Source organism: Erpetoichthys calabaricus, chromosome 9 (assembly GCF_900747795.2).
Source record: "Erpetoichthys calabaricus chromosome 9, fErpCal1.3, whole genome shotgun sequence".
NCBI classification, from domain to species: Eukaryota; Metazoa; Chordata; class Cladistia; order Polypteriformes; family Polypteridae; genus Erpetoichthys; species Erpetoichthys calabaricus.
In genome coordinates this window covers 196954592-196980148 of record NC_041402.2, presented here as the reverse complement: position 1 = coordinate 196980148, position 25557 = coordinate 196954592, and the positions used below count along the sequence as shown (strand labels likewise).

At 55.5% G+C, this 25557-nt stretch overlaps 1 protein-coding gene and 1 long non-coding RNA gene across 18 annotated transcripts in view; both read right to left on the bottom strand.

Annotated features, from left to right (window-relative positions):
- LOC114642606 (formin-binding protein 1) overlaps positions 1-25179 on the bottom strand; it is a 41964-nt gene extending 16785 nt beyond the window's left edge. For 13 of the 15 annotated variants that reach the window (XM_051932397.1, XM_051932396.1, XM_051932398.1 and 10 more), the window contains exons 1-4: positions 22582-22641; positions 11234-11349; positions 1379-1435; positions 1142-1289 (exon numbers count right to left, since the gene is read on the bottom strand). In XM_051932397.1, coding sequence (XP_051788357.1) covers positions 1142-1289; positions 1379-1435; positions 11234-11349; positions 22582-22626 — 366 coding nt within the window. In that variant the 5' untranslated portion in view covers positions 22627-22641. Of the gene's footprint in view, positions 1-1141; positions 1290-1378; positions 1436-11233; positions 11350-11429; positions 11472-22581; positions 22642-24967 lie in introns of those variants that run through there. The other 2 variants (XM_051932402.1, XM_051932401.1) reach the window with 2 other exon arrangements.
- On the bottom strand, positions 12613-13885 carry LOC127529261 (uncharacterized). 3 transcript variants are annotated; one of them, XR_007935935.1, is made up of 4 exons: positions 13768-13885; positions 13456-13517; positions 13082-13205; positions 12613-12737 (listed from the first exon to the last, which is right to left on the bottom strand). It is a non-coding gene; the product is annotated as an uncharacterized LOC127529261 (long non-coding RNA). The 3 variants fall into 3 exon arrangements; XR_007935934.1 differs by having other exon boundaries at positions 13082-13143; XR_007935936.1 differs by lacking the exon at positions 13082-13205.
- Positions 25180-25557: the final 378 nt, after the last annotated feature.

Sequence of the window (25557 nt, the reverse complement as noted above, 5' to 3'; positions counted from 1 at the left end):
TGCCAACAGTGTAAACTGCAGAGCCCTGGCACAGGCCATCTTTGTAGCACGTCTTTGTTGGCCTCTGATTACTCTGGTAGCTGTCTGAATGGCGAATGCGGGCACGTCAGTCAGATTACAAGATGGGCTCTGTAGGGACACGGGGGTCTGGACACACTGCCAAGGGGCTCTAGTGTGGCCATCATCATCATCAGAGCTTCCCTCCATGCCTCATGACCCCACGCCACCAGGCATGGCAAAGCCAATTCGATGTGAGCCCGAGACTGGAAAACAGCAACGTGACCGTAGGTGACATGCGAGGAGGTGCATCTGAATGTTGGCTTAGGGTTTAGCGCCGCATCCCCCTGCTCTATGGGCACGGGGCTGTTTGAACGTCACTTAAGAGGAGGCAGTGACAGAGTGATGGCTTCATGCCACCACTGTGGCAGTCGGGGCTGCAAGGACTTATAAAGCGCATTATGAGGAAAGGCGCCATCCACAAAAAGGACCATGTGCTTAGCGCGAGAGCAGCCACTGGGTGACAACGTCACAGAGAGCGTCACCTCCCAGCCACGAGTCACATGACGCTTGTCGTTTGCAGGTCCAACCCTTCCGTGCTGGCCATGGTATGGAGGACAGTGGCACTTGGACACTTTCAAAGGATCAATGACGTGTCGTCCCGATTGTTTAACGAGACGAGTCACAGAGTGGCTTTTCAAAGGGACACCACAGAGTGAATGATGAGCCCACGGGTGGGCCGAGCTGAGCCCCGCCTGTGTGTCAATGTGCTCCGAGGATGAAGCAGCGCAGTAGTCATCATCAGCAGCTCTTCCTGCCTGGTCCTGCACCCCCTTTGGGTTGTGCTCGGTTCGTCTTCTTCGGTCTTCCTCTTGACCTCTGACCCTCCCAGCCACCCTCTGCCAGTTTTCTTATCTTCTCTGCGCCGTCTTTCTCTCCGTGGCACCCCACATTCTCATCTCTGCTCCGTGTTCTGCCTTTATTGGTCATGCCCCATACCCCCCACCACACGGCTTTCATAACCGCTACCCTTCGATGCCAGGCAGACTCCTTTAGGGAATTCAGGAAGCAGAAGACAGAGCACCTAGGAGAGCCCACATAAACACCGTGCCAAGCTGCCACCTGCAGAGACGTCCTCACTTACGGATTTGCGCTCCTGCTTGAGCTCCTGCGTGTACCGTGCCAGGTCGCCCACAATCTGCGAGGTCAAGTTCTCTGCGATGACCTCGTGCTGCCCAGCATAGTCATTGAGCTCGTTGAGCGTTGCCAGGAAGGCTCGACATGAGGAGTACCTGAAGGGCAGAAGAGATGTTGTCAGCTTGGCACAATGTCACAAACGACTTGCCACCCCTTCTTGGTAACCCCCCCCCCCCCCCCTTACTTGTGCTCCTCTTCCTCCCTGGAGTTTTTCTTCGGCTGGTATTTCTTGGACAGGTTTCTGTGGGCAGGAAAAGACAAGGCCTGGTTAAAGGGGCACACAGCTCCTCCCTGTCACTTTGGCAGTCGGGCACTCGATGAGATGGCAGAACACTGGAGGAGGCCACTAAATCCCAATCACCTGGACTGGACCTCCACAGGCCCAAAATTAAAACACAAGCAAGTAGTAGGTCACTGTGCCACCTAATCGCTGCCATCGCTGCTGGCTGTTTACCAGACAAGGCACCATCTGTGGCAAAACAGGGGAATAAGCAGAGCTTTGGATAAGCGGCCCAAATAACGAGGCCTCGGGAGAAAATTCTTTAATCCTCGATGCAAATCCACCGCTAAAACGCTGCTGAGCCGTGACAGGCTGCCCTCTGCCACAAAGGGGGCAGGGGGCACAGAAGACTAGTGAGCATTCTAGACTGGCAGGATTGTACAACTCGCTGGCACTATATGCCACATTGGCACTCCTCAGTGAGGGCACGGCTACTACAGCTGTGCAGACAGAATCACAAACCCCCCCCCACAGGTGGCTCTTCAGCCCCATGCCCATGAAAAGGGTGGGCAGCAGTGCACTGGGCTGACCTCAGGGTGTTTTTAGACGACCGTCATGATATTCATTGTGGGCATGTTCACTGCACCTTTGGGGGGCTCTGCACATCTCCCACCCGGGCTGACCCTGGACCACCGGCCCATCTTGGAGTGCAGGCTTATTTCTGAAGTCCCCGGTCCACTGTCACAGTCGCGTGCGTCTGGGGGTCTCACGGCCTGCTTCCTTACCTCTGACCAGAAGGACTTTTAAAAGGCGCCAACGGGCACTGAATGAACCCGAAGGGCCCGGTCACTGAGGTGGCTCCTTCACGCCTCCGCTGGTTTTGAGAACTTCATTTACTTTTTGAAAGTCACGAGAGTCCCTGAAGTTCAACTCGGAACATCATTTCCACATTTCTGTGGTCAAGCAAAATGCGGGTGACCTTCTGCTTCCAGTTTCGCCTCAGCAGTTCCTCTTCCTCAGCCGAACCCGGCTCACTCCATCGACGGGCGACCTACAAGACCATCTGAGCCCAACTGAGACTCCAGCCGACGGCCACGGGCTTCCAATCAGAAATTAGGGTCCTGTGCAGCCTCTTGGCAACAACCATGGGGGGTTAGTCACGTTCAGGTCGACTCATCGGGACATTTGGGTCTCCGCAACAGAAGGGAATGCCCTAACGTTTAGCCCCTCACTCCTGGCTGACAAGCGCCAGGCTATTCTGGGCACTACAAGAGCCTGAGAGGACAAATAAAGCGTTTACATTCTGCTGGCACGAATCAAGCACATGTCGTAAGTATGGTGGGCTTGCTGTCTTTCACGGAGAGGATGAGACACACACGGGCAGGCCAGATGGGCAACAACAGGAAGGACCAGCAGATGAACAGAGAAAGCCCACCCAACAGGAACAGGAGGGGGTCTAACGCCAGGATGGCCCGCCAGGTCGTCTCACCGAAGCCCAATCAGATTTCATTGTAGCCATTTATCAGCGTGGACCCTGCTGTGAATGTGCTGCCATCTCTTATAGAATCATGATGGGGCAGTGCCACCAATCACAAGACCAGCTGTGCCAACAATAAAAAGTGAGCCACGGCGACGATGAGAGAGCGAGTGACACATCATCACACCTGAACCAAACTGCAAGCCACGGGAAAAACTGTGTCGAGGGCGGCCCACCACTGCCAACAGATCATGAAAAGGCTGCAGCGGGACCACCTAACACATCAATGGTGCTGTGCTTGTATAAGGAGAGCCTCCCCACCGCCACTGCAAGGACGTCACCAGTCAAAGGGACTTCAAGAGTCACGGGGGAGCGGACAGAAGGAAGAAACGAGACACACAGACGACAAATGCTGCTGTCGTTCAACGAAAGGACCACCACTGTGACGCGCGCCAGCACGCCACTCCGGAGGGACCCTTCATCACCCGCGGCTACTGCAGAGCGGCCCTGGCTTATGTGTGGACCCCTTCACCGCTGGGGACTTCGACGGCTCTCATCCACTTGTCACTCTCTGCACTTCCTGTGGTGTCACCTCGGGCCAATGACTCGCACACGGGGGGTCACAGCCTTTGGTACTCGTCTGTCACTGCAAACATTAACATCGGGAACATCGGGAATGCGTGTGTGTGTGGGAGGGGGAGGGTGAGTGTGCGTGTGTGTGTGTGTTTCACTGTGTGTGTGTGTGTGTGGGAGGGGTGAGTGTGTGTGTTTGTCAGTGTGTGTGTGTTTGTGTGTGTGTGTGTGTGTTTGTGAGTGTGTGTGTTTGTCAGTGTGTGTGTGTTGGTGCGTGTGTGTGGGTGTGAGTGTGTGTTTTAGTGTGTGTGTGTGGGGGGGTGAGTGTGTGTGTGTGTGTGTGTGTTTGTGTGTGTGTGTGTGTGTGTGTGTGAGTGTGTGTGTGTGTGTGTGTGTGTGTGGGTGTGAGTGTGTGTTTGTCAGTGTGTGTGTGTGGGAGGGTGAGTGTGCGTGTGTGTGTGTGTTTCACTGTGTGTGTGTGTGTGTGGGAGGGGTGAGTGTGTGTGTTTGTCAGTGTGTGTGTGTGGGAGGGTGAGTGTGCGTGTGTGTGTGTGTGTGTGTTTGTGTGTGTGTGTGTTTCAGTGTGTGTGTGTGTGTGTGGGAGGGGTGAGTGTGTGTGTTTGTCAGTGTGTGTGTGTGTGTGTTTGTGAGTGTGTGTGTTTGTCAGTGTGTGTGTGTTGGTGCGTGTGTGTGGGTGTGAGTGTGTGTTTTAGTGTGTGTGTGTGGGGGGGTGAGTGTGTGTGTGTGTGTGTGTGTTTGTGTGTGTGTGTGTGTGTGTGTGAGTGTGTGTGTGTGTGTGTGTGTGAGTGTGTGTTTGTCAGTGTGTGTGTGTGGGAGGGTGAGTGTGCGTGTGTGTGTGTGTGTGTGTTTGTGTGTGTGTTTCAGTGTGTGTGTGTGTGTTTGTGTGTGTGTGTGTGTGTGTGTGGGTGTGAGTGTGTGTGTGTGTGTGTGTGTGTGTGTGTTTCAGTGTGTGTGTGTGTGTGTGATTCTTCATCCTCTCCTAACATATTCATTCTTCACCTACTGACCCTTCATCTTTGACTAGTTGATGTGTTTTTGTCCGTCGACTGGACGGTTGGTAAAGAACTGAAATGCAGCGGCCAAGTGAGGACTTCACTCCAAACAGCCAGGGTGTGTACCTCGCTGTCACCCAAGACTGAGTGTGGTTGTGACAAGAAGACTACAGAAGTGGGGACTCTTTGATGACCACAAACGCTCTGCTTGTGTTTTGGCAGGACATGTAAGAATGAAATTCACTTCTTCTTCTTTGTCTTCTTCTGCTTCTTCTTCATCTTCTTCTTCTTCATCTTTTTCTTCTTCTTCTTCTCCTTCTGCTTCTTCTTCTTCGTCGTCTTCTTCATCTTCGTCTCCTGCACTTCTGCGTGGGGCTGGCATGCCCCCGATGGACCTTCTGCACTTCCTCCTGCCCAGTCAGACCCTAACTACTTTGAAGCCTCACTTTCTCTTCCTCGTGTCCATTGCTCTCTCGCCCACGTATCCCACGTCCCTCCTCATCATGTGTCCACCCCACCTCCGTCTCCTTTCCTGAACTTTCTCTCCCACTTTGGTGGTACCCAGGGCCATCTTAAGGTAGTGCATCAGAAACATTGTGGGCCCCCAGGCAGTGCCCATTCATGAAGGTGGCCCTGCTGGCACCCCAGATCATCGTCTCTTTCTCTCCTTCTTTCTAACTGCACTCATCCATCCCAGCACTCCCAGTTCTCCCTGTACTGCTCCACATGTCCTCGCTGGTCTTAGACACCTCGCCCGTGTCTTCAGTCCTCTGACCACCAAAGCCCATTTCCATTCCCCCAAGGAGTTGCTCTTTCATCCCACCTCCTGAACCAAACAGGTAAGACCCCTGACAACAGCGTCTGTCCCAGGTCGTCACTCTGCTCCACACAACGCCAATAACCCTAAGTGAGCCCTCAGAAACACTCGAGACACCAGGGCCTGAACACCCCCACCTCACACCAGAAGGTCAAGCCCCCTTCTATGTTCTGCGTCCCACCTCCCTACTGCAGGCTGCGCTCATTTCGAGGGCAAAATTCAGCACGACTGCCCGGCTCCACCTGTTGGAAAGCTGCAAGTATGTTTGACCTTCGTGAGTCCAAATATCTGTCCACTTTCAGACCCCCTTGGTCTCGCGCAGGGTGCTGGGCCTGTCACTTCTATGCCTGTCCTCACCCCTAAGGACTCTAAATGACATGATGGCTGGGTGGCTGGGAGTGGGGGTACAGAACAGTGACGACGCCACACGACTCCCCAGTGTCAGCCACAAGCAGGTCCAAGAATGACGGCACGTTGAGCTTTTTTGGATGTTGCTTGTGACAAGGGCCACCGTGGGCTAATGTGACAGGACGTGCCACCTTCTCAGCCAGGACTCGTCCCATTCAGTTCTGCGTCTCTGTGGTTTGCTTCTGATTCTTTTCTTTAGTTTCGGTTTGCTCTGCTGTTTGCCTATCAGTTGCATTTGCTGTGTTCCATGTGTTTTATGGGGTCACCATGGGCTTCATGTCACATGTGCCCGGTCAGTTGCTCTGCCTTGGCTTGTCCTCGCTGGCAACTGCACTTTGCTGGCTGTGCCCTCTGGGGTTTCACGTTCTTACAGACCTTTCTATTTTGTGACGATCTGGGGGCTGATGGTGGCATCCCCCTCTAGTGGCCATCACTGGAAGTGCTTTGGGACTCCTGGATCGGCGACAATTCAGGCAAGGGTCAGACGGTACAGAAAGTTGCTCAAGTGGCATGGTGCCACCAGAACTGAATCCCTGCTAGCAGCCATAGTGGCCTCAAAGGACATCCTGAAATGAAGAGAAAGGGCCGAGGATGTCAAACGCGGCTCATCCCTCATTGTAAGGGGCCTAAACTGGACACTTGTGTGAAGACTTAGCCGTGCTGTCACAGAGAAGAAAATGACAGAACATCCAGAGTGACGGCAGGCGCGGGGCAAATATTTGTATAAAGTTTAAGGCAAGTCAAGCATGTGAGGGCCCTGGCACTGACATTGTTGGCACGAAGCTCCCACCTTCTGGCGTCTCCACGTCACGTGGCTGCCTGGTGACACTGAGTGTGGATATCAGTGGCACTCCTGTCCTGTGCCTACTGCTGCCTGGGTTAGGCCTGCTCTGCCACCCTGCAGGGCACTAATCGGGCAGGAAGAGTGAAAGCCTTAAAACTTTCAGTAAAAGCGGATCCTTATGCTGACCTGGAAAACAAATGAAAAGTGACAGAGACGGCCATCACAGGTGACGTGCCACTGGCTTCAGGACAGATGAAAGCGAAGGTCCAAATGATGAAACCGTCACCGAGGTGCCATAGAACAGAAAGGTGGCGTGACTGGTCTGCCTCACTGACTCGGGAGTGTGACGACACGGTGCCACCAAGGGGGACACTAGACAAGGTCTTCAGAGGGGTACGAGGAACGGCACAAAGCCCTTCTGCCCATCCATCTTCAAACCACCAGCTCTGGATGGGGTGCCAGCCTAACGTCATCAATGAACTTAAAATGACATCAGCGACTACCTCAGCCATTTATAACCAGTGGGTGGGCACAACCAAGAGGAATACGAGCAAAGTGCAAGGGGCCGCTCAGCACGGCCCGAATGCCAGTGGTCTCCACTCACCCCAGTCACGTTTCTAATCTCGTTGTGCTGCTTTTGTCCAATTAGCTGAGACGAGTGGAACATCGCACTGAACTTCAGGGATCCCAGCGGGGTCTCCAAATTCTTAACGATGCGAGCAACGATTTGACAAGGACCGGCCTCGAGGGGCACGGCTGGGTGTCTCACCCCCTGTCCTCAATCCAGTTTGAGTGAAGAAGCCCCTCGTGGTGAGCCACTATGAACACTTCTGTCATGGCACCGCTCCTCCAGTCTGCCCCTCCTCAGGATCCCTGCACTGCCACACTGGGCCATCGGGGGGGTCACCACACATCAGTGTGCCACCCTGAAACACCCACAACACCACATTTAAGTGGAAATGGGCAGGCACATCTCAGGACAGGCCCTGCCTCTTAGTGAAACGCACCTTGGTGACGTAGTGGGCCGACGGCTCTAAATGAATAAATGATCAGCGCTGAAGGAGGGGGCACGGCGGTGGGGCGCGTTGTGGGCATCGGTGTTTCTGCACTGAAGTGCACAGGTGTGGGTCACCCGTGTCTGTAATGGATACTGAGAGAGTGAGAAAGTGAGAGAGAGAGAGAAAGAGTGAGAGAATGAGAGTGAGAGAGAGAGAGCGAGAGTACAAGGGTGAGAGAGAGAGAGTGAGAGAGTGAAAGAGCAAGTGAGAGAGTGAGTGAGAGTGAGAGAGAGCAAGTGAGAGAGAGAGAGCGAGAGTGAGAAAGTGAGAGAGAGAGCAAGTGAAAGAGAGAGAAAGACTGAGAGAATGAGAGTGAGAGAGAGAGAACGAGTGAAAGAGAGAGTGATAGAAAGAGAGCGAGAGTGCGAGGGTGAGAGAGAGCAAGTGAGAGAGAGAGAGAGTGAGAAAGTGAGTGAGAGAGAGAGTGAGTGAAAGAGTGAGAGAGAAAGAGTGAGAGCGAGAGTGAGAGACAGAGTGAGCGAGAGTGTGAGTGAGAGTGAGAGAGAGCAAGTGAGAGAGACAGCGAGAGTGAGAAAGTGACAGATAGAGTGAGAAAGTGAGAGAGAGCAAGTGAAAGAGTGAGAAAGTGAGAGAGCAAGTGAGAGAGAGAGGGAGAGTGAGAGAGAGAGAGTGAGACCGAGAGTGAGAGAGTGAGCGAGAGAGAGAGTGAGTGAGGGTGAGAGAGAGAGTGAATGAGACAGAGAGAGAGTGAGTGAGAGAGAGAGCAAGAGTGAGAGAGTGAGAGTGAGAGCGAGAGAGAGTGAGAGTGACAGAGAGAGAAAGAGCAAGAGAGCGAGTGAGACAGAGAGCGAGTGAGAGATAGAGAGAGTGAGAGACAGCGAGAGTGAGAGAGTGAGAGAAAGAGCAAGTGAGAGAGAGAGTGAGAGAGAGAGGGAGAATGAGTGAGAGAGAGTGAGTGAGAGTGAGCTAGTGAGAGAGAGAGTGAGCGAGAGAGAGTGAAAGAGTGAATGAGAGAGAGAGTGAATGAGAGAGTGAGAGCGAGTGAGAGAGAGAGCAAGTGAGAGACCGGGAGTGAGAGAGTGACAGTGAGAGAGAGAGAGAGAGAGTGAGGGTGAGAGAGAGTGTGAATGAGAGAGAGAGAGTGAGAGAGAGAGAGCGAGTGAGACAGAGAACGAGTGAGAGATAGAGTGAGAGAGAGAGCAAGTGAGAGAGAGAGCGAGAGTGAAAGAGTGAGTGAGAGTGAGAGAGAGAGAGCGAGTGAGACAGAGAGCGAGTGAGAGAGTGAGAGAAAGAGCAAGTGAGAGAGTGAGGGTGAGATACTGAGAGACAGTGAGTGATAGAGAGAGTGAGAGTGAGTGAGAGAGTGAGAGAGAGAGAGAGCGAGTGAGACAGAGAGCGAGTGAGAGATAGAGTGAGAGAGTGAGAGAGAGAACAAGTGAGAGAGAGAGAGTGAGATAGAGAAAGTGAGAGAGAGAGTGAGATAGAGAGAGTGAGAGAGAGAACAAGTGAGAGAGAGAGAGTGAGATAGAGAGAGTGAGAGAGAGAACAAGTGAGAGAGAGTGACAGTGAGTGAGTGAGAGAGTGAGAGACAGCAGGCAGCTGGAAGCTGAGTCCTGAGAGTGTTCGCCCGACAGCTGCTGAGCGCTTCAGAGCAGCCGGACTGACCAGGACTGTGGACGGGAGTCAGGGTGGCTTTGGAGAGTGAGCGCCAATGTGAGCGCCAGTGTGAGCACCCTGGTTGCTGGGTTGCCCTACAGAGCCTGGGGATCGGATCATCGGTTGCAGCTGCAGGCAGGGAGAGCCCCCCTGCTGTAAAGCCCGTCGGGACAAGCAGACACTGAGGGGGCGTGCAGACTCCACGTAGACCACCGCACCACACTGCTGAATTAGTAATGAAGTGGCTTCCATTTTCCAAGACTGCGACGCTTCAGCAGGGCCAACGGTAATCAGTCAGTCGTCACCAACACAGACGAGAGTGACAGTCGAGGAGACGCGCATTTCAGTTCACAAGGACAGTAAAGTAAAGGTCACCAGCACATAAAAAAGACGAAGAAGATGAAGACGAAGGTGGTGTCAGCTGAGTGTCATTCAGCGGGTGTGATTTTTCTCTCTGCAGCCCCCTCTCCATCTCCTAACAGAGACCCCCTCTGACACACTGGAGGACGCCTGCCACGTGGCGAGCCTGGCCGCTGTGCCAAGTTAAAACTGACTGCCCCTCCGCTCAGTGGGCCTTCCTGCAGACTTTCAGACGGTGACACTTTGAGTTGTCCTGGTGTCACTCGTTCACAACATGACGCCCTGCTTTGTTAACTTCCCCCATTCAAGTGTCCTCTGCAGGACTGCGCCAAGTGACAACAGGGGACGCCTCCTCACTGTCTAACGGATGCGCCATCCTCACGCGGCCTCTTTTTCCGCTTCTCGTCCTTCCCCTCTAGCGTCACTTTCGTCAGTTACGCCTGTCGGGTATCGCCTGCCCGTAGATACACTGAGATTCTTACACTCAAGACGGTGGGTGAGCTCATAAGAAGAAACACGGGCCTTCACACATGGCAGCTGGACAAGACCGTGAAACTAACTGAAGCTCCGCTCACCGGCGTGATGCATTATGGGAGATCTTCTGTAACATGAAGAGTCACGTGCTAAGTGAAGCACTAATGTGGACTCACAAGAGCCAGCCGGGCACACCACCAGTTCACCTAACATGTGGCAGGACACGGAGAGAAGGCCGGTGGGCCCGTCAGGCAGCAGCAGCACTACACTCTGCACCACCCAGTCCACAAATGCTTCTCTCTAACAAATCCACAATAATCAATTCATGGGAGCCTGGCATCGGTGAAAGGCCTGCTGCCCAGGAGTTCTGAAGCTTCTGGAAAGCCCCAGATCACAACAGCATAAAGCACAGTGGGCCGACAAAGTTGGAGAGCCGATAAAACGATGACGGAGGCTCACGGGCCATTCGACGAGTGACTGCACTTTGACATTTTGTCACAGAGCACCGATTAGACTGGCAGCAGCCACCCCAGTAAGTGTCTGATGTTCACACCCAGGCCATCATGCAGTACTTTCGATGACACACCTTGAAAAGAGCTGCTTGTACATGCCGCTGCCATGAATCAGTTACCAGGACAGTCCCAGATTCACAGGGAGTCACCATGACAACAAGGGACATTAAAGGGACAGAGCAGCACACACCAGTGAAGAGCGCAAAACGTCCAATCCAAACATTCCAGAACATCTGGCAGGGAATCCAACCGACGGCCTCATACGCTGAATCTCAGACCTGAGCTCTGCCACAAGTAAGACGACAATAAAACAAAAGATGGGGGCACGCAGACCCCGCTGGCACATTCTGTACCTGCCGGGACGTCCAAAGCACACCTGTGAGTGGAACTACGAGGACGTACTGCGCCCTTCCCACTGGACGCTGTGAGGTTTGACCGCACAACCCAAAGCTCTGGTGAGCCACTCGTGCCAACCAAAGCATTGTGCCCAGGACAGCCAAGATAAAGAGCAGGTGACCAAGGCAGGTAAAACAACACAATCGGATCTTGGTGGGCTATCGTCACCAGTGAGGGAGGGAGTGACACACCTTGACCCAGACTGGGTGTCGTGCCCCTCACACTGGCACCATTCCTGCTCCCAGAGAACATACAACACTTGGGCCCTTCATGGAAGACCCCAAGGAGATGCCACCTGCTGCCCACCCACCAGCGAGGACCCCCCCTTACCTGATCTGTTTCGCATAGTTGATCTCAATCTCGCACCTCTCCTTCACAAACTTGGTGTACTTGTCAACAAAGTCGATGCCCCACTGCGTGTGCTTCTCCAAGTTTTCAAACTGATCCTGTAAGAGAAGACCGAGAGCTGAAGAATTCTGGGCGGGCAGCTGTGCACCAGGACACAGGACAGGACCCCCACGCTCACCCTGGGGCGGCTGCGACAGACCCCCATCGACGCGCCACTTGCTGATGATACAATCACAGAATGGCGCTGGCTGCAGGATGTGGCTTCATCCGACTCGCTCTACCTTGAGCTTCACCTCTCGTGTGACTCACCAAACATCACAGACATTTCAAGAGCGAGCAAGCACTGCACCCCAGCTCCGCCCCAAAGCGGCACCGCCGCCACCACACTCGGCAGCCGTGCCAGCGGTCCAACGTCGCAAAGAGCCTCTCTGCACGCCTCGGTCACGGGACCCCCTCAGCCACCGCTCTCGCCGGGTGCTGTGATACTCAAGGACACCACAGGAGGCGGCCTTGTCACGCCACGTTCATAAAAGGCTGCAGCAGAGGAGAGTTCGGTGACAGACGGCGAGCGAGCGGACCTATGCCAGCCGCCAGCCCAGCGACGCCAGAGACACGGTCACCACAAAACCCACCGGGGGCCACGGCTTCAAGTGTGACATCGCTGGCATGTTGGCGAGCCACTCATGGAGTGGTTGGGGTCCCATGACATGACTCCAGGGCAGTGTGCCGGTTCAAAGGGGATTGTGCCCCCCACCCCCCCAAACGCTCACAAATGAATGGCCCTGCAGCGGGGTGTCTCAATGTGGACGTTCTTGTCCCCTGCCACCCAGTGTCTCCAGAAATGGTGTGAGAATCTAAGGGGCACAGACAGGCTTTGGGACGTGTCCTCGGCACGCGAGGCCTATGGCACTCTGATGAGGCAGCAACACGCCACATGGGCACTTCATGCCCACTACCTACAGTCTATGCCACTCTCACAAGTCAGCGACATGCCACATGGGCTCTTCATGCCCACTACCTACAGTCTATGCCACTCTGATGAGGCAGCAACATGCCACATAGGCACTTCATGCCTGCTACAATACGCCACAGGGGCTCTTCATGCCCACTACCTACAGTCTACGCCACTCTCACGAGGCAGCGAAATGCCACATGGGCACTTCATGCCTGCTACCTACAATCTATGCCACTCTGATGAAGCAGCAACACGCCACATGGGCACTTCATGCCCGCTACAACACGCCACATGGGCACTTCATGCCCACTACCTATAATCTATGCCACTCTGATGAGACAGCAGCACACAACATGGGCACTTCATGCCCACTACAATATGCCACAGGGGCACTTCATGCCCACTACCTACAGTCTATGCCACTCTCACAAGTCAGCGACATGCCACATGGGCACTTCATGCCCACTACCTACAGTCTACGCCACTCTCACGAGGCAGCGAAATGCCACATGGGCACTTCATGCCCGCTACCTACAGTCTATGCCACTCTGATGAGGCAGCAACATGCCACATAGGCACTTCATGCCTGCTACAATACGCCACAGGGGCACTTCATGCCCACTACCTACAGTCTACGCCACTCTCACGAGGCAGCGAAATGCCACATGGGCACTTCATGCCTGCTACCTACAATCTATGCCACTCTGATGAAGCAGCAACACGCCACATGGGTACTTCATGCCCGCTACAACACGCCACATGGGCACTTCATGCCCACTACCTATAATCTATGCCACTCTGATGAGACAGCAACACACAACATGGGCACTTCATGCCCACTACAATATGCCACAGGGGCACTTCATGCCCACTACCTACAGTCTATGCCACTCTCACAAGTCAGCGACATGCCACATGGGCACTTCATGCCCACTACCTACAGTCTACGCCACTCTCACGAGGCAGCGAAATGCCACATGGGCACTTCATGCCCGCTACCTACAGTCTATGCCACTCTGATGAGGCAGCAACATGCCACATGGGCACTTCATGCCTGCTACATTATGCCACAGGGGCTCTTCATGCCCACTACCTACAGTCTACGCCACTCTCACGAGGCAGCGAAATGCCACATGGGCACTTCATGCCTGCTACCTACAATCTATGCCACTCTGACGAAGCAGCAACACGCCACATGGGCACTTCATGCTCGCTACAATATGCCACATGGGCACTTCATGCCCACTACCTACAGTCTATGCCACTCTCACGAGGCAGCGACACGCCACATGGGCACTTCATGCCCGCTACCTACAGTCTATGCCACTCTGATGAGGCAGCAACATGCCACATGAGCACTTCATGCCCGCTACCTACAGTCTATGCCACTCTGATGAGGCAGCAACACGCCACATGGGCACTTCATGCTCGCTACAATACGCCACATGGGCACTTCATGCCCACTACCTACAGTCTATGCCACTCTGATGAGGCAGCAACACGCCACATGGGCACTTCATGCTCGCTACAATACGCCACATGGGCACTTCATGCCCACTACCTACAGTCTATGCCACTCTGATGAGGCAGCAACATGCCACATGGGCACTTCATGCCCGCTACCTACAGTCTATGCCACTCTGATGAGGCAGCAACACGCCACATGGGCACTTCATGCTCGCTACAATATGCCACATGGGCACTTCATGCCCGCTACCTACAGTCTGTGGAGTGGCGCAGACCATGGGAAGCCGGGAGTCTCCGCTGCAGCTCCTTTGTTCACCCCTGTCTGTGAACAATGGGCCTTCACAGGCACCCAGACAGAGTTGCCTTGTCCGCCACGCTCACATGCCATGTAGGCAGTCAGTGACACAGAAAAATATTTTGAATAAAATGCTGAATCCCCACCCGCCAATACATTGGGCCGTTGTGTAGCGGCCGCCTAGAACAAGGCCTCCCACACGGGCCGCACACAAATGTTTCTCTTTGCGCATTAGGGGTTCTGTGTGGGCACCAAACGAAGTGGCGCACGGAGGGCATGGGCACAATGTGGCAGAGACACAGGACAATAGCGGAGGGCAGGGCTGCGAGCAGGTCATGGGAGTGGGCCGAGGGGGGCAGCTGATGAGATGGACCCGCCGAATGACCGAGTGACAGCTGAGGGACTCCCAGACCAGCCGAAGGACGCAGAACGGAGGACGAGGGGGCAGCCCGGCCAGCGGCAGTGCTGATCGAAGCGGACCCCCTGCCGTCTTTGTTTTCAGACCCTTCAGCAGGCGTCCTTTGAGTCAGGAGGATGAAACGTCTCCCCTCCTCTTCCTCCCTGGCCTGGAGGACTGGATTGCGTCACGCTGACTAATCCGCTCCGCAGGAGGCACTTGGGCAAGTCCTTGCAGGGCGGCTGACAGCAGGAGGAGTAAGCTGCCTTTCTGGTATTGCTGGTTGGAGTGCCCTTCCTCCTGGGCTGGTGCTGGGAAGAAACCCACGGCACAACCCGCCATGGCCTTTGGCAAGGGCCCGATGCTCTTCAGGAAGGTTTAAAGTTTCGAGACTGGTGGGCTGGCACCTTCCTGATCAGCACCTTGTGACAGCAGCCCAGGCCCTCGTCCTCCTTTGGTCAGTTTCTGTTTCCCAGGTGACATTGTATGTGTGCCATCCTTGCCAGAGGCCTCAGTTTGGCAAGCCCAAGGGGCACCAAAGCCAGGCAGAGAGTCTGTAGTCAACTCATTCGAATGACACCCTGCTGGCGCGCGTGTGGCACGACTAACTCTGACTGGCACTGACCGGTGGCCTCCTCTCACTGACAGCACGAGGCCAGTTGTGACCAGCAGCTCTAAAGCTCCTCCCTCCCTCCCACGCCACGAGCTAACAATGAGCAATTGTTTCCTGCCACAACTTCCCTTTGGCCTGATCTTCCTGCGGGTTTACAATAAGTGAGGCCTCCAAAAAAGTTTTGTCAAAATGGCCGCGCGAGTTTACAGGCTGGCAGGTGTCGTGTCCCCAGCGTTTACCAGCGGCGTGAGCTCTGTCCTTAAATCAGCGGCACACGGTGCCAGCCCAGGCTGAGCTGGGGAGGAGTGATGCCACTTCAGCCCTAGCACAAGTGGGGTTCATAGGACAAAACACGAGCCACTGAGCCCTCGATCAAAGTGAAACCACACACTGGCATCAGCACATCCTGGTGACACCGAAACAAAGCCAAACAATGGAGAGAGAGCTTCAGTATCTTTAATAAGACACCAGGTGGCACGGCACCTCCGCTAAGATGGCTGCCCTCTCACGCTCCTTCTCAGCGTCTCCAGACCGACCACATCGCCCCGCTGGCCTCTTTCTCGTATTGACCCGCTGTGACGTGCCCAACAGGACGTCCAGTCGGCACCTCTGGGGCGGCCAGCTGAGTGGAGCGGCTCACGTGTGTGCATCCGCAGGGGGCCACATGACGGGTGGGCACTCAGCGCAGCGCGGCCTTGTAAACACGCAGGTGGATCTCCCCGCGGGACGTCCGCTCGGCTGCTTAGTGCCGCTAATCTCCTTTTGTAGTCGACATGTCTGTTGGTTTTTTTTTTTTATCGACTCAGACACCACGCAGCTTGTCATCTTCTGAGTGCTGAGTGGGCTTAGTGTGTGACATCCGAGCAGGGCAAATCAATAGAAGAGAGCGAGCGAGGGGCCAGTGGGTGGCATGGCCTGGCGATTTAACAAGATCAAACACCGGCCTGCCAGCATGGACCCAGCTCCTCAGTCACGATGCCCAGGTACCCATTACTTAGTGAGCCGCCCTTGGGCTCTGCACTCTGGCAGTGCCAACGCAGGACTGAAGCGGCCGAATCGTTTTCTCTGTCAACTGCAATGCATTAACTGCTTCCAGGAATTCTCGAAAGGAGCTGCGGCATCTTTCAGAAAGGAGTTCCTGGAAACGCGTGAGCTGCCCGCCCGCCTGCCTGCCTCGACCTTAGCGTGGCACCGCACCTCGCCTATGAGCACATACTACGTGTGTGAGTGAGTCTCTGCGTCTGCCCGTTCCTAATGCTCCTGCTCTCTGAGTGTTCCCAGCATTTCTTATGAAATCAATCAGCAGCTGTGAGATCATCGGGTGCCAGCGGGCAGCACCTACTCAAGTGGCCACCGACTGAAAACGTCCCGTTTTCAATGTGAGTGCCACTAGAATGTCACAAGGATGGTGGGCTCAGCCCTACAAAAGCCCCTTTGAACAGTTCACTGCCACGACACACCCTGCAGTCATCTCACAAGGCTGGCAGGAGAGGCTCTCCTGTGCCCGATCACCCGCACAGAGCCTCAACACAATGACCCAGGGTGAAACGTTAACATGCAAGTGTGTCCTGATTGGCAGGGAATACAAGCCAATCAGAGGCTGTCCTGCATACCTCCGCTTGACCTTGTCACCTCCGAGTGGCACGACGGGACTTCAAGAGGTGACAAAATCGAACCTTAGCCTCCATCCCACTTCCACTTTGACTCACAGAAAATCACTTGGCTCTGTGCCACTCGAGGAATGGCAGCCAAATGTAAACGGATGGATGAAGTCACCAGAGCACAATGTAACTACAGCCGGGAGTAAAAATAGCACGCAGCGCTGGGCACAGGGGACTCCGTCCACAGCGGCGAGAGCCAAAGATAGCGAGCGAGGGGCCTGGTGACGCTCCTCTGCACGCGGGCCACCGCCGACGCCACACCGCGGGCTCCTCTTCATGCGCGTGACGGGCCTGAGACAAAGAGGAGCTCGATGAAATGATTAGGGGGCAAGCGGACCGATCAGAAGACGAGTTCACTCAGAGGGGTGCTGGGCAAGGTGGGCTCTGAATTTGGCCAAGCAACCTCGGCGGGAGGGACATCCGCATGTCACCGCAGCCTGCCGTTGTCATTTGGTTTAGCAGACCAAGGCCGACTTCCCCACATTCTTGTTCATATTTGTCCTGTTATTGTTGTTTCTTTGAAATGTGCCAGTTACTCAGAAAGAAAGTGGCACTGATGACAAACAGGAAGCACCCATTGAATTGAAATTGCACCCGTGGGCTCACCGGCAGGCAAGAGGGTTAGGGTTAGGTGACAACAGGTGACAGCATCCAACCCACACAGAAGAGGGGCAGCAGCCAATCAGGAGGCTCACTCAAATACACACCTGCGTGGGGACGGAGAGGACACGGCAGCTCTGGACGAGCTGTGAGGGGTCCGCATCTCTCCTGACAGACCCCGACGGCAGACAAGTGAAGCAGCGCGGTTTGCACAAGCAGAGCCAAGGTGAAGTGCAGAGGGCGCCATCTTGAACCTTCGGCGGCGTGAGGCCTGCTGCTGAGGTGGGCACCGTTTTGAAGGAGCAGTTGTGGCTCCACAGAGGCCTTTAAAGGATTCGTCTCAGGTGTTTGACAAATTAAGTGGGGGCCCAAATACAAAACCCCATTGTCCGTCCGTCCATCCGATACCCAACCCACTCTATCCTAACTACAGGGTCACGGGGGTCTGCTGGAGCCAATCCCAGCCAACACAGGGCACAAGGCAGGAGACAAACCCTGGGCAGGGCGCCAGCCCACCGCAGGGCACATACTAGGGACAATTGAGGACCGCCAATCCACCTAACCTGCATGTCTTTGGACTGTGCACGCAGACACGGGGAGAACATGCCAACTCCACGCAGGGAAGCAAACCCAGACGGGTCTCCTAACTGCGAGGCAGCAGCGCTATCACTGTGCCACCGTGCCACCCACAAAACCCCATTGTGCTGTATGAATGTATGTGTGACGCTTGTGGTGTGAGCCCTGGTGGCACGCAGTCAGCACTGAACAATGATGTGCCATCTGCACTACCCGCCTGCACCATACACTCTCTTCACTCATCTCTGCACATGGCACGGTGTCTGATAAGGAGGCCATGCTGCTGGCACTTGTCACTTATGTCTCAGTGTCTATTCACATCCGTGGCCATGTGTCATGTCATACGCAGGCATTGGCTTTAAAACGTCACAGTCCAGTTTATGGACCCAATCTGGATTTGGACACTGGGAGGACATGAGAACTCCATGCTTTGGCACCGGGACACTGGCTCTGGGGGGCAGCAGCCCGAAGCACTGGGCCACCACATAAATGTGACGCGCTCAGTTCACACAACATTTCTTTTTATAAACACAAGTAAGAGACGAGCGCGCCACCATTGTCTGACTTCCCCATCTCTAAAGCCAGCGAGAGATGGCTGTGCTGTCTCTCCACACGCACGTCGTCTGTGTGGTTAGCTGGTGTGAACAGAACATGATGAACATGATGTCCACAAGCGATGACAAAAGTGGCCCTCGGACTCGGCCTCATTCAGTTTCACTTTCGGATCAAGCGTCCGTCTCACTTCTACCTGATATGACAGATAAGAATAAGAATGACATCTTAGACGTCGTCTTTACAAACCGGAGTTTCCTTAATTGGCCGCTTTACTCTGAGCAGAAGGCTCATGGAGCACAAAGCACGCGTCCATCCCGTAGCCCCTAGCGGAGGGAGCTGGACGGGGCCCCTCCTGTTTGTCCTCCTTCTTCACAGAAACGTCACACATAACTCAACATTCTCAGGGCCGAAGCCCACCAGACCCACCCAGAAGACCCTCACGCAGAGCTGAGATTGGATTTGAACCATCTGTGAAAGGGCCCACCCAAACGAACCAACAGCAGACATGACATAACAGACCTGCAAAGTGTAAGCGATACGTTTAGAAAGGCCGGCGTCACCTCCAGGGCACCAGGGAGTGGGCCGGGGGGCACTGCCAATGATTTCTTAATCAGAAGCCGTTTTACTGGCTTAATGTCCTTTCAGTCTTGTGTTACGACAATTAGCAATGGGACCAGTGGCCATCATAAGGTGGTGTGTTAATCTGTCACGATACGCAAAACGACAATCTAGCCACCCATCCACAGGGTCTGAAATGTCTGATGTGACAACTGCGATGAAATGAAAGGCCGACGACGCCTTTTCTTTTTAACTGTAACTCCCTTCAGCAGACGTTCCCAGACGTCGTTGTCATCGTTTTACGCCATTTGCTCGTCGCCGCCCTCAACACTTCCACCGGGTCGTGCGCTCATGTCCCCCACCCCCCCTTCTACGGACTGTCACTTACCGCTCAGCCGGCCTCAATATTGACGGCATCGCTGTTTGGCCACGCCCCCCGCAGTGGCCGGCGGCTTCACCCCCTCTCGCAGCCGCCTGTACGAGCCGGATATTGCGCAGGCGCACTGCACGGCGGCCCGGCGCTGTTTGTTTATTCTCGCGAGTCAACAGTGCGCACGCGCGGCTTCTCGACACCGGCGGGTCATTCTAGGAGCCGCGAAGAGGGCGACCTGCGCAGCCGAGGAGAGGGCAAGGCGTCCATTGGCACCTCTGCTGGGGGGCGTGCTGATCCCCCACGATAGTCGTAAACGGTGGCGACTGAAAACTGCCTGCGACAGTCGGGGTTTTAGTCTGAGGGTACACACCCGCCAGTGCCGTGAGGGATTTAAAAGGAGCTCCTTTATAACGAATTAGACATACAAAGGTCGCGGCACTTCAGTGACACAAAAGCCACCTACTCCAGATCGGTTCATTGTCACTCGTGTCCACTTCTTGAGAGCAGCGGCATTATGTGTTTGTGTGGTGACAAATCTGTGCCACTTCTGTGCCTGGCACCTGACGTGCTACCTGCCCCAGGGGCACCAAAGGGCTGAGACACAGTAAACTATAAGCCTGGCAGGGTCCTTATTTCTCAAAATGAGCTGATGCTGGCGAGGGGGTCACCTTAATACAGGTGGGCACTAATGCCAGGGAGAACTCATGGAGGATGAACAGAAGGTCACAGGCATTCTTGCAAACTAACAAGTGGCAGCAGGTGATGCCAGAGCCACTAAAGGATTCCTGAGGTCCCCATTCCTGACTCCAGGTTGAGGTGGGCAGTGAGGGTCAGCAGGCAATATGGAGACAGAGAAGGGGAGGAGCCGAGTAGTGGCTGTGGCACCATGCGTACGGACAGGGGACAAGTGGCTGGGACTCTGGGACCGCCAGCGTTTGCTTTGGGGTTCTTTAACTGGTTTGTCCCTTTCATCGTCCCTCCCTTGTTAATTTTGTAAACTAAATCATAATGGTTTACTTTTTTTTCGTTTTTCCTGAATTCATTTGTGCCCCCTAACAGGATGAACTGGACCCTCGAATTTGGATGACAAGAAAGTACCCGCCGTCACCGGAATGTAACAGTGCCAGGCGCTGCAGGCCTGAATTAAGATGGCGGGCCAGTGGGTGAAGGTTTCAGTTTCACAGCATGGCTGCAGGTTTTCATCCCACCCAAGTTCTGCTTTTAATTAAACAAGCAGGCGATTCCCAGTTTGTATGTTTGGATGTCATTCTAGAAATTTCCAAACTGGCATCACTAAATTCAGCTGGTACGTGTGGCATGCAGTGTTTTGTCTTGTTGATTTTTATCATTTTCATCCTCCTTATAAATCTTCTTTTCATGTGTTCTGCATTTCATCCATTATTTCCTAGAGACCACCCTAGTGGGCTAGACACTGCCGCGTCTACTCGTCTTGCTGGCATTACCAGGGTAACTGGTGAATTAACAGAAGATGACGAGAGAGCTACGAGCTGGCACAGCAGCAATGGGGACGCATTTGTCTCATCGAGCGATGGCCAACTGTCCAGCAGACATCACTTTAACAAGCGCGGCCCACCAAGTGTGAAACCTTGCAGCAGTACCACCTGTAACCACAAGGGGTGAGACACAGAGAGGGGGAAAGTGGCAGGATGGCACCACAGACCCCAAAGACAGGAGCCAAGCCACATGCTGAGTGGTCCACAACTGCACTAGCGCTTAGTTAATGAGCTGAGTGGGACCACTAAAGTGGCCTTCCATTAACTTGGCAGTCGTGCCAAAGCGTGTGACCACCCGCACGTACGCACACACACACCATGGGGGGCACGGAAGTGTGAAGAAATCAAAGCACGGGCACTGAGAGGCGTCATAGTGATGCAGACCTGAAGACCACCTCAAAGCTGGGCCTGCATCTCCTTCCTCGCTCTACAGGGGAGAGGAAGAGGAGCCGATTTGTGGTTCGTGTTGCTCATCCTTACCCCCCCCCCCCTCTGTATTTAAAAGCGTATACCCGTCTGACCCACAAACATGTAGCCACTGCTCTGGCATCCCGGCTGGCGCATCGCACAGGGCTCTCCCCAAATGCCAGGCCTCATTCCCGACCCGCTGTGCAAACTCCATGCCAGCCGTTTCAAGTCATCTCGATCCCCAGCACTCTCAAATTCTACAGCAAAGACTCTGATGGGCTGATGTGTCGGGCATTTTGTGGCGTGACTACCTGTGAAGCAGGGCCTCGCCCGCAGCTTCCGCCCGCTCGTCACGCTCCTCACTTCCGCTGCTCGTGGCTTTTCACTTCCTTTTCGTTTTCTGCTGCACAGGCTGCCTGCTACAAGCTTCCTGGCAGAGACTCGTGGCGCTCGGTGCTCCACAGTTGGCTTCTTCACTCGTGTCTCATTCATGGCTGGCAGGGCACCAGTGACCTTCACACCCGCCATTCTTAGGCTGGACTGCAGTGGGCGCAGCTAGGAGCCAGCGAGGGTGGCACCTGAAACGAGGGGTCTCCAGCAAACAAGGCGCCAAAGGAAAACGGCCGAGCTGTGCCATGGACAGAGCGGTGGCATAAAGTGAGCCCTCACAGAAAGTAAAGCACGTCGCAGACATCCTGAAAGAGCAGCCTGCAGGTCCACCGCGAGCTGCAGGGTAACCACAGGAAGCCGAGGAGACAAAGAGTGTCACACGGGCGCCAGTCGAAATGATTCACGTGCAGGAAGAAAGGCGCCAGAGAGGGGCTCAGGGGGAACGAATGGACGGTGGGGCGCTATAAATATGTCTGAGAAAAGGGCATGTTTAGTGCCTTTAACGGTGAAGGGCAGAGGGTCCCTCCCCTACCCTTGTGCCACAGCAGGGACGGCTCTTTTTCCCACCACTTGTTGGCATGCAGGGCCACAAGCAAAGGTCCCCTCTGGAGTCACCTGCGCTTTCGCTGCCCATGTCTGCTGGACATCACGTAGGAGTGACTGGCATGCCCTCACATGACATGAATCTCCTGACAACCCACTGTGTGCCCTCATGTGCTTGCCATCCATCCAGCATGTGTGTCAATACCCGGCTGCCAGTCGGTCCCCCCTAGGCAGCGGCCGAAGGCACAGCAGCACAACCAGACACTCCATATCAGTAAAATAAGGCCGGGTCCTCGGCGCCCCTGATCTCCCCTCGGTGGCATGCTGTGAGCCGGGGGGCCCGGCAGCTCCTGTGGCTCCACCCCGGGCGGTGACAGCCAACTAGAGGGGGCGCCCCAAGCCGCCCCACCCTGCCCAGCACTCACCCTCAGCAGCTGCACCTTTGCCAGGCACTCGCCTCTCTGCTCCATGTCACTCCACGCTGGCGCCCGAGGTCTCCCTGTGCCTTTATAGCGCTGCACAAAGTGGGAAGCGAGACCTCCATGTAGAAGCGAGACGGCTGCGGCCACCGTTACACGAGGTGGGTGGGCTTTCGTGTATCTGCCTGTTCTTGGGGAACAGAGAGATGCGACTCATCAAAGTGAAACTGTGCCGTCTGGGCGGGCACCCATCGCCAGTTACGCTACATGGCTGGGCCTAAGTGGACACAAGGCTGACCGGCGGGCTGGTCCAAACCACAGAGCAGGGAGCGTCTCGGCACATCTGCCAATTTCGAGATGCTAAAGAAGCTGCGACTACGGATCAGCAGTAGGGTGCCAATACCAGTTCAAAGGTCCCAGGCCTGCCTTTGTGCAGCTTCCCTTCGCCAGTCCTCTGCACTGAGGGCACGGCCGTGTCGCTCCTAACAGCCAATGAGTTTTCCCCGACTGCAGGTGCCAGCGATGCCCAATGTGACTCGTGCCGACTCCCTGCTGGCTGGTGACCCCAGGCGCGGCCCGCTACTGCCGCTCTCACTGCTAGCACTCTCTCCATTTCAACAGGTGTGGCGGTAAGCACTCCGGGCCATGGGCGGGGCAGCTGCCACCCTGCTTTTGTGCAATGTGCCCACATTAAGCTCCCGTCTCTGTGTCTGCACGCAACGCTGGCTGCACAGGCTGCTCTCGCGCTTGTGAAACTGCTGACTAAGGCTGCCTGCCAGGTAGGACGAGTGGGGCACCCCAGGGTCTGCCCGGCAGCGGGCACTTGAGATGGCATTTATGGCCTCCAGCCCAGAGGGGGACATGAGGATACCCAGGACAAGGTGTTTCAATGAAAGAAGAGAGTGCAGCATGCCAACTCCAGTGGGCAATCACTGGGCACTGCCAGCAGGTGCACGGGTAAATATGGAGCTCGAACGTGGGAGAGGAGCGGGTCCGTGTGCGGGTGACACTCCCTTCTCGGCCACTCTAGGGGGCAGCTTACATGAGCTAGCAGAGGGTGGCCTGCCGTGCCCTCTTTAATCGGGTGGCACTGTGCTTGTCTGACTACAAGTCGGCCCGTCCTCCCGTCTCTCGCTTCCCCTGTGCTTGGCGCCAGATTCCTCTGTCGGTCTGCTCTACTGAGTCGAGAAACTGTGGATGGACCACCGAAAACCCTGAATGGGGCACAGTGACAGGACTGTCACCACAGCCAGTGACACCCAGTGCTGCTGGTGGGGAGTTCAGGGCAGGATGGAAAGGCTGGCAGGAGGCAGCATGGCATCAAGTCTTTAAGGGGTACAACAGGTCACCCTGGCAGGTACTGAGTGAGACATGTTGGCGACAGAAGGCTGGTCAGTATGTGTGTCACCTGCACAGCTCCTGGTCATCTATCTTCTAGACTCCAAGTGACAAAGGGCACACGCTGGCTGAGGTGGCACATTGCCTTGCACCTGGCAGCACTCAGTTGGCACACAGTACTACTATTCTGTGCTCCTAATCGAAGGAGAAGTTGCTGTGTGAGCGCCATCTGCTCCCCCAGTCTGCTCGGCGGCTGGGCACAAGACACCAGTCCAGCTGTGCCACAAGTGGGTGAAAACAAAGAGTCGTTCACTTTTCACATGAGAGCCGTCACTCTCGGAAGAAGCTGGCACACTCATGCAGCACAAGGGCATTGTACCAGTCTGTCATGTAGCTCCGTAACCGGGGCTGCCTTCTCACACATCCATGCCAGTGGGCCCAATGCCGCATTCACCTGCCAGTTCCGCACAATTCAAACCTGCCTGCCCACAAGCCACACGTAAACAAGCTCCTGCCAGCATGCTAATCGAGTGCAATGATGCCATGTCGCACGGTGCCCATCACTGCGTGGGTAGACTGCTCAGCCATACCGATTATTCAAGCATGCCTGTCAGCTTGTCACATACACTGACCCCGCAGGGCCACCTTCGTCACCGCCAGTCACATGGAGGTCACATGCGGCCAGCTTTCCACTCACCGACTTGAGTGACCTGCCGTTGTCGACCACGGCCAGCCGCAACCATCCCCCCCACCACCCCCGAGCTTATCACACACACACACCGCTGAGCCCCCTGCCGTGCCAAGTGCGCACGACTGCCCGTCGTCCCAGAGGGCACACCTGTCACCGCTCGCACCTACGGAAAGCTGTCACCCTCGTCCTCCCGACCAGCCCTCGTCGCGGTCCACGGGCGTGAGAAGCAGCGAGCGCCCTCCGGGGACGCCGCGACACGCGTGTCCTTTTCGCGCCGAGGCAGAGGCGTCCCTTCCGACGGACAAAGACGCCATGCGAGCGGCTGGCGGGTTCGCACCGTTATCCCGCGCCCGGTCCACTCACCCACAAGTCCGTCCCCCAGCTCATGGTTTTCGGGCGACGTCCTCCTCCTCCGCCTGGTCCGCCGTGTGCCGAGATGCAGGCAGGCGCGCGACTGGCCGCTGTCACAATGCGATCCTCGTAGCGGATCAGCGCCTCATTCCGCCCGCCCTCCTCAAAATGGCCAGAGAGCTGCAGTGAAGAGCGAGCGAGCGCGCGAACGAGAGAGCGAACAGGGCGCGCTCCCGCCGAGTCCTCTGACAGCTGAGCGGGAGCGCGTGCAGGAAGGGGCGGGGCGTCATGGAGTAATAACCACACTAGACTCCCCCCACTGCCCCCAAAGAGATCAGGGATCAGTCATGGCAGACCCCCCCCCCCTCCTCCCCGCGCCCCATCGCACCTGCCTGCCACGACTCGGGCGGCCAGACAATCGGGGGGCTGCTTAGAACGAGAACACGGGCGCGTGCACACTGGGGTTGTCAGTTCGCCGCATCCTCCTGCGGGAGCGCGCAGCACACGAATTTGCCTTTTATGGGCAGCACCCGCGGACCGCTGGAGCAGGCGGAAGAGCACCTCTAAAAAGCGGGGCGTCCGACGTGGGCGCAGCAGCCGAG